The sequence below is a fragment of the Otolemur garnettii genome, unplaced genomic scaffold (assembly GCF_000181295.1).
Source record: "Otolemur garnettii isolate 467f Iridium unplaced genomic scaffold, OtoGar3 scaffold00187, whole genome shotgun sequence".
In the NCBI taxonomy this organism is placed as follows: domain Eukaryota; kingdom Metazoa; phylum Chordata; class Mammalia; order Primates; family Galagidae; genus Otolemur; species Otolemur garnettii.
The window spans coordinates 2,350,394-2,358,467 of NW_003852582.1; the positions used below are offsets into that span (position 1 = coordinate 2,350,394).

The following is an 8,074-nucleotide window of genomic DNA, read 5'->3' on the forward strand; positions in this document are numbered from 1 at the left end:
TTTTTTTTTTTTGCAGTTTTTGGCTGTGGCTGGGTTTGAACCTGCCACCTCCAGCATATCAGCATCTGGGGCCTGTGCCCTACTCCTTAGAGCCATAGGCATTGCCCAAAGGCAACATAATTCTTAATTTTACAGTATAGTAAACTCAATTATGCAGACACTGATTTGTTCATCTTAGGGTTGTCTTTGACCTTTGTGTTTATCAATACCTCCTGCCCTCTTTTGTGATAACATTACTGCTTTTTAGTGAAGGAATGTGTACCTGAGATTGTTCAGTCTCTAGCATTTCTGGGAAATGATTGGTAGAGAAAGTTGAAATACATGTGAATTCCACTTATTTTATCCTTGTCTCCCACTAATGTGGATTGAATTTAAGAGCAGATATTATTTATTTATTTATTTTTGGGGGGGAGTCTTTAGCCTCTTTATAGGAAAATCCTATATACTTAGAAAAGTTAAATCTTGAAGAAATAAAAAAAAATCTTACAACATATGTTTTGCTCCTTAAACTTAACAGGATAATACTGTCAATATAGAATTTTAAAACTTTTTATGATAATGCATGAAAAAGTATTACCCATCAAGAACATTTGTCACGATTATTAAAAAAAAAGTATAATGAAATATTTCTCGTCTATCAAAGATAATTTTTTCACTAGTGGAAAAACAAACCTAATATGACCTTTGTTTTTACACTAGTGAAAAAGTTCACACTTCTAATTTCTTTTGTTTGTTTCTGTAGCATATTTTAGGTATTTAAGAACTATAGTTAATGTTAAGTTTGTGTGCCACTTTAGCAAGGAAAGAACAGCATGTACCACTTGCTTAGCAGGCCTTTAATTACAACCTTAAAAATAACTCACTATAGACAAATTTAGACTAATGGTGCTGCTTAAGATAAGATACTAGAGGGATTACTGGGTTTTCAAATGTGTATAAATACAAGTGTAAACATTTGTATTATAATAAGATTGCCAGTTATTCTTAGGCACTTTGCTTTAAGCAATAATAAAAGTCATAGAAACACCATATGTAATAAAGTTTAGAGTATGAGAACATGAAATGACCATAGTGAGAGAGTGTACAATATAAAAACATTTCATTATAACCCAGCTGCCATAAGACCTAACTGGAGTAGTTACTTATATACTTTTTTTTTTTTTTTAAAGAAATTGCCAAATGTTAGGAAACATGTAAGCGATGTCTTGGTTAAGTACATCAGGTTGTATTTTGGATTCTTGGTTTGTCTATTCAGCTTAATTTCTTATTTTTTTTAAAAACTATATTTTTATATTATTTTAATTGAAGTTTAGAACAATGTTCTTAAAGGTAGGGAATTTTTCAGTGATGTGCAGAAATAGAATCTAAGCATATAGCCATAAACATGAGAACTAAAAGGTTTCAGTTTATTTTTAGCTCTATTCAATCAAAAGGATTAAAGCTTTTCTCTTGTAATGATTTTATCTGTGACCTGTGATTCGGTATGAAAAATGAATATTTTGAATTTGCTGAACAAAAGTATATATTTTAGAAAAGAGTACAGATTTCTAAGATATGGTGTTTGAGGGTTTTTTTCCTTAAAGCAGAATCCAATTAATAGAGAAATGCAGACATTTTCTTTTTAGTGAAGCAAAGTTTTGAATTCTAGGTTTGGAGAGTTATTTGGTTTTAAGTTATATGTTGAATATAAATATATCAGATACATTTATATGTATAAAATTTACAAGTACATATTTTTATATATCCATATATATAAATTCCTGGCTCTTAAACTTAGTTTTTTGTCCCCTGTGAAAATTCTTAAAGTAACATGTAAACTTACCTAAAGGAAGATATTTTATTTGAAAATCTTTATTATAAAAAATAGGTATCTTGAAGGCTGAAAGTTAAATATTAACTCTTTCAACTTTGTTGACCTCAATCTTTTTACCAGAATTTCCTTTTGAAACTTGTAGTTCTTAGAAATCTTTCAGTAAATTTGAAGTAAGACATGTATAGTGATTTTATTATGCTTTGTAATGCCTTGTTGAGAAGGCAGGACATAAGGAAAATTTTTTAAAGTTAAAATTATATATGGTGTGAAGGTTTTGAAGTGATTCTTTTAAACTGATAGATTATAAGTCTCCTTATTTAAAAGTAGTGTTTCTAGACTTTTAAAATCTGAACTAATGTCATGATATATTACCTTTACACATCACTACTTTGGATTTTAATTGCCACACAACAAACCTATTACAACAATCCGTCATTGTAACAATTTCCTCATGTAATTATTCAAATTGTACTGATTCTATAAAATATACATAAGATGGCTTCTTCACATTAGATAGCAGTTTCAAGGAAGCATATTTATCAATAGTACTTTAAAAATAAATAAAAATAGGTTTGTCAACTGCACTTTATTTAATCTTGAGAGTGAATGAGTTGCAAGGACTTATGTACACATTAGAAATAAACTGTTGGGCAAAATGCTGAAGAACTATATTTTAAATAATAGCTCCTTTTTTAATAGCTATAAACAAATTATATTTAAATGTTGGTGGTTCCAGAGTATTGAAAATAAAACTTGTTTGTGATAAACTCCATCCTTGGTTCTCCATCCTAAAATGTAACTGAATTATAATAAAGTGCTATTCATCTGCAGGTGCATTGCTTCTACTTAGTTAAAAGATGGTTGAAAGGACAGGAATTAGTAGCATGTTGTATTAGCCTTTTGTAGTGTATTTTGTCCTAAGCATCTTAATTTCCCTGTTTTGAATGCTAAGTAGCAAGGGTCTTGGTTTAGAACTAATACCCATCATGCATGTAAACGGTATGAAAGAGCTGCTTAGTAAGTTAACACAAAGTGTTCTTGTGTCAGTCCTTGTGGAAATAGATACAATACAAACATTACAGCTGAACTCACGGCAAACTCCATTAAGTAAAAACCTGGCTTCATTGTTCAGGAAAAAGTTTGAGTAGAATGCAAGCTCATTTTGTTGAATGTAATGTCAGGCTTTTAGGGACTGTATTGAGGGATAAGGTTTTGTTAAGTTGAGACCAATTCATTAAGTTTTATTGCCTGGTGAGAAGCAGTAATACTTTATTGTAAGACTTCATCAAATATTCATGGTTAAAGAGAAGTAGTAAATGTATTCAATCAAGTGGTCTTTTGGGGGTTTGAAAAGGATTATGAAGTCTGCTCAGCTGATAGTTTTAACATTCATAGAAGTTGTTTAACAAGGGTAATTTTAATCTCTGAGTTTAATTTTGTTGTCCAGGTTTGTCTCATTTTTACTGTCACAAATCTGGGTCTGTAAAAATTTTGTCACAATATAAGGATGAGTGGCTAATATATCAATTAATATAATTTATGTATTTCCTAAGTGAGTATATTCATTACCATGTTAGTTTGGGGTTTGGTATATAGGGAATTATAATCTGTCTATTTGTCATTGTGAGATTGCTATTCATTTGGTCAGATTCTAGCCTTACCTCACTACTGCTGGTGATCTTTTCATGTCTTAGATGATTTGATCTCTTGGACACATATAAAATAATACAGCCTTTTGTTTTGCCTGGTTCAGATTGTCCTGAAGGGATATAGTTAGCATTTGCTACATGATATTAAAAATTTCAAAGCATTCTTGCACTTGATAATAGGCTAACTGCCTCTTATTTATTTTTATGTTATATTTATGCTCATTTCAATTTTGTGTAACACTAGTTTATAGACATGAAACTCATCTTTATCAGTTAGTTCACTGTCTCTTCACTTCTTTAGTTTCATTTTGAACTGAAGTTTTGTAATTTTTGTTGGTTTTGTCCATTTCAAAGAAATTGAGCATATTCTGCTAAAAGTAAAATTTGTTATTAATGTTTATGTTCTTATTATCATCCATTCCTAGGCAGATGATGTTGAGGGCAAAATTAGACAAATCATTCCACCTGGATTTTGCACAAACACAAATGATTTTCTTTCTCTGCTGGAAAAGGAAGTTGATTTCAAGCCATTTGGAACCTTACTTCATACATACTCCGTTCTCAGCCCAACTGGAGGAGAAAACTTTACTTTTCAGATATATAAGGTAAGGATAGACCTAAATATTTCTTGAATAAAGTTACTCTATTTGCCTGAAAAGGTATGCAATTTTGTTATTTCCAGTGATCTGACTTCAGGCGAAAAGGTTTTATCTTCATTAAAAGCATTTTGTGTGTGTGTGTGTCTTTGTACACATCTTAATCTGAGACTTTTAAACACTTTCCCACAGGATAGTTTTGTGTTCTGCAGACTTTCGCCTACCTCTCTGATGAGTTTCACCTGACTTTTCCTGGCTTTTTCCCTAGGCTGACATGACATGTAGAGGCTTTCGAGAATATCATGAAAGGCTTCAGACCTTTTTGATGTGGTTTATTGAAACTGCTAGCTTTATTGACGTGGATGATGAAAGATGGCACTACTTTCTAGTGTAAGTACAGTTCTAAAGCAACAGTAGACCTTATTACCTCCACAAAGCCAGCATTTTAATTGTGGCAGCCCAATTATTGGGACAGTATAATGATATTTTTCCCAGGAAAGAAAAACTATTGTTTATGAGGCTTGAGTTTTCCTTCATTATGCTTTAGGAGACCTTGAGAATAGAGCTGAATTAAATGCTGTTGTCCGTTAGAGTCCTGAATGTAGGCTTAAACAGTAAAATGAGCTTTGCCTGTGTTTTCTTTTACTTGCCACCTATTCATCTTTATAATAGGCAAGTGCACTGAAGTGATGTAAAGAGGTCTGATTTATCCAAGTTGCTGCACACCAATTAAGTGAATTGTACATTCAGAACATAGCAGGTGTACCCATTGGGCCCTCACAGAGTAGCTTGCTGACACTGAAAATTCAGTCAGAGAATGGAAAAGAAAATGGACACTGCATGGGAGCGCGACTGTAATTGACCTGCTTGGCTTTCTGTTTTATCTGCAGATTTGAGAAGTATAATAAGGATGGAGCTACGCTCTTTGCGACCGTAGGCTACATGACAGTCTATAATTACTATGTGTACCCAGACAAAACCCGGCCACGTGTAAGGTAATTGGCGGTATAACACGTGCCTTGTCTTTTATTTCAGAAGAAGGAACTGCTGAAGTTTCCAATACTTGTTATAATAGTGTTGATTTGTTTAAAAAAAAATCACCATTATTCATTGGCCATGTACTGATTTATTTCATTGTTCCCTTTGAAACAGTGTGGAGAATTAAACCAGTTTTGAGTATCTCAATAATTTTTGGATTTTTGAAAGGTTGAAAAGAAAAACCACACAAATTTAAAAACGTTTGGAATACTACAGCGATTTGCAGTTTTTAATATGATATTTGTGATATTTTAATTTAAAAAAATGTTTTGATATTTTTATTTTGTGATATTTTATGTTGTGATATTTTAATTTTAAAATAATGTCTTTACTGTAGTCAGATGCTGATATTGACTCCATTTCAAGGTCAAGGCCATGGTGCTCAACTTCTTGAAACAGTTCATAGATACTACATGTCATCTCCTTCAGTTCTTGATATTACAGGTATGTAAAATTTGATTTGTAACTGAAAGAGGCTTTCTAAAAATATCTTTACTGATTCCTTTTGTTTTTGTCAGAAATCACTATTCTATTTTAGACAGCAGCATGCTCCTGGAGTCTTTACAGAACTATCTAAATTTGACCATAATATGGATTGGGATGGATCATATGGGATTGGATTGTATCTGTAATTATAAAGTGCTTAATGGAACAAAATGAAGATTTGAATATACATGGGGAAATCTTTGTCAGGCATAAATATGTTGCAAGTATGTTAATAACTTACTTGTTCAGTTTCTCTGGCAAATGCTTAGCATTATTTAGAGGCTGCACATGGTTTAATTTTCATGTAGGGGCAAAGTATTCTAACCTTACTAAGAAAAAAGTCAAGGTAAACAGTTTTTGAATAGAATATACATTTTTGAAAGTGTATGTTTTATATTCCTAACATGCATGCCTTTACAGCAGTGGTAGGTAAGGTGAAATCTAGGCCTTTTTGTTTTGGAAATGTCTTTCAGTATGGATTAGCCATAGAGGTAGTATTATGAATAGAACGCTTAGGAGAAGGAAAGCAGCTCAGCTCTACTTTGTAAAAGGAGAAGGCATCATTAGATAAGAGTGTCTGATGTTAACATGGGAACTAGCAAAGAACAAAGTGGCCCAAGGAACATTTGCGTTGTTACTTTTTTCCCTGAGTGACTTTCAAATTTGTTGCTCATAAAGTTGCTGATTAAACTGAAAGTTACCCTTTTTGTCCACAGAAAATATTTTTTCCAGATATTTACTTCCAAATTAGGACTAAAATTTATTAATCTTAGAGTTTGAATACATCTTTGTTTTTAAAACTTTAGTATTTAACATGTACTAAAATGTTAACTTGTTTAAAAAAAATGCTATTTAGGAATTTTATTTTGTCAATTTGCTTAAAGACACTGGGAAGAAAAGAATAATACTGGATGTGGGACTAGCAAGCATATAAATAGGCTAAAAGGCATATTATCAGTTTTTTCCTTTTTCATATAGTACAGTGGTCCAAGGTAAATAAAATTAAAGTTTCTCCAGAACAGTGAGTTGATCCTCTAAATTAATAAGATGGAGGGAAAGCATGTTGTTTTTAAAAGGTAGTGCCACATTTATAGAGTTAAATTATCTTTTCATCTGGCTGTCCTATTGTTAAATCGGTTGGAAACTTGAGAGATAAGAAGTAATCACTAAACTTAGTTTACATCAAAAGTTACAAATTGTTTTAAGTGATAACTTCAGTAGCTTAGTGACTTGTAAAACTATAGAAACCTAATATAAACTGTATTACTTTTATTAGCTGAGCAGAAAATTGTTTAGCTTTAATTTAGCTTGGACTTGGTGCTACACGAAGGGACATTTTTGGTGATTTTAATCTGGAGTTCACATAAGTAGTCTTTGTCTACTCTAGTGGGTAATGTGCCAGCAGGGGTTGTTTCTCTGAAGCCTCTTAACCACTTTCTTCTGTCTACCCCAACCAATAATGTCCTTGATACTTAGCACCAATTAGCAGATAAAGAATTTTATTTTTTAAATCTCAGTGAAGAGTCATCAATAATGGTAGCCTTTATTCATTTCTGTTATTCATTAGAAACTGAAGTCTCTGAAGAGAAAAGGCTAAACATGCTAAAGGACTTCTGAATTTGACAACTGGGTATTGGGCTTTATTTTCAGCATTAACATTTCTCAGCATTATAAAATACTACAAATGGCTATTAGCTGTTCTCATTAAGATATTTCTCCTAGATTTCCATACCTAGTCCTTATCAAAAACTTACAGAATTTTCTACTCTTCAATCATTTTAGTTGCTTATTTCTCCATTATTTTATATACTTTTTGACTTTATGGATTTTTAGCAGGCTCTGGATCTCCCTTTTCAATCCATTTTCTTTATATTGAGCTGGCTTTTTGCTTGCTTGATATAAAGCCAGTTATAGTAAGGACTGAAACTTAACCATCCATGGTCTAGGTAATATCTTCCTTCTAATAGTACATGTTTGTGGTGGTGTTGTACTCATTTCTTTTCTTTCTTGTTTTTTTTTTTCTGAGACAGAGTCTCCCCTTGTTGCCCTCAGTTGAGTGCTATGGCATCATAGCTCACAGCAACCTCAAACTCTTGGGTTTAAGTGATTCTCCTGCCCCAGCCTCCCAAGCAGCTGGGACCACAGGCAGCCGCCACAATGCCTGGCAATTTTTTTGGTTGCAGTTGTCATTGTCACTGTTATTTAGCAGGCCTGAACCAGGCTTGAACCTGCCAGCCTTAGTGTATGTGGCCGGTGCCCCACTCACTGAGTGAAGGGTGCCAAGCCTGTACCCATTTATTTTTTAACACAAAATTTTAAGGAAAATACTAACAGCTAATTTCTTTCTTTCTTTCTTTCTTTTTTTTGAGACAGACCCTCAAGCTATCGCCCTGGGTACTGTGGTATCACAGCTCACAGCAATCTCCAACTCTTGGGCTTAAGCAATTCTCTTGCCTCAGCCTCCCAAGTAGCTGGGACTACAGGTGCCCGCC

The 8,074-nt window shown here is 32.9% G+C and overlaps 1 protein-coding gene across 1 annotated transcript in view; it reads left to right on the plus strand.

Annotated features, from left to right (window-relative positions):
• Positions 1-8,074, plus strand: part of HAT1 (histone acetyltransferase 1) — a 49,100-nt gene that overhangs the window by 20,246 nt on the left and 20,780 nt on the right. Inside the window, exons 5-8 of the mRNA XM_003800871.2 lie at positions 3,888-4,067; positions 4,327-4,448; positions 4,949-5,053; positions 5,434-5,540. Of these exons, the coding sequence (XP_003800919.1) occupies positions 3,888-4,067; positions 4,327-4,448; positions 4,949-5,053; positions 5,434-5,540 (514 nt within the window). The remainder of the gene's footprint in view (positions 1-3,887; positions 4,068-4,326; positions 4,449-4,948; positions 5,054-5,433; positions 5,541-8,074) is intronic.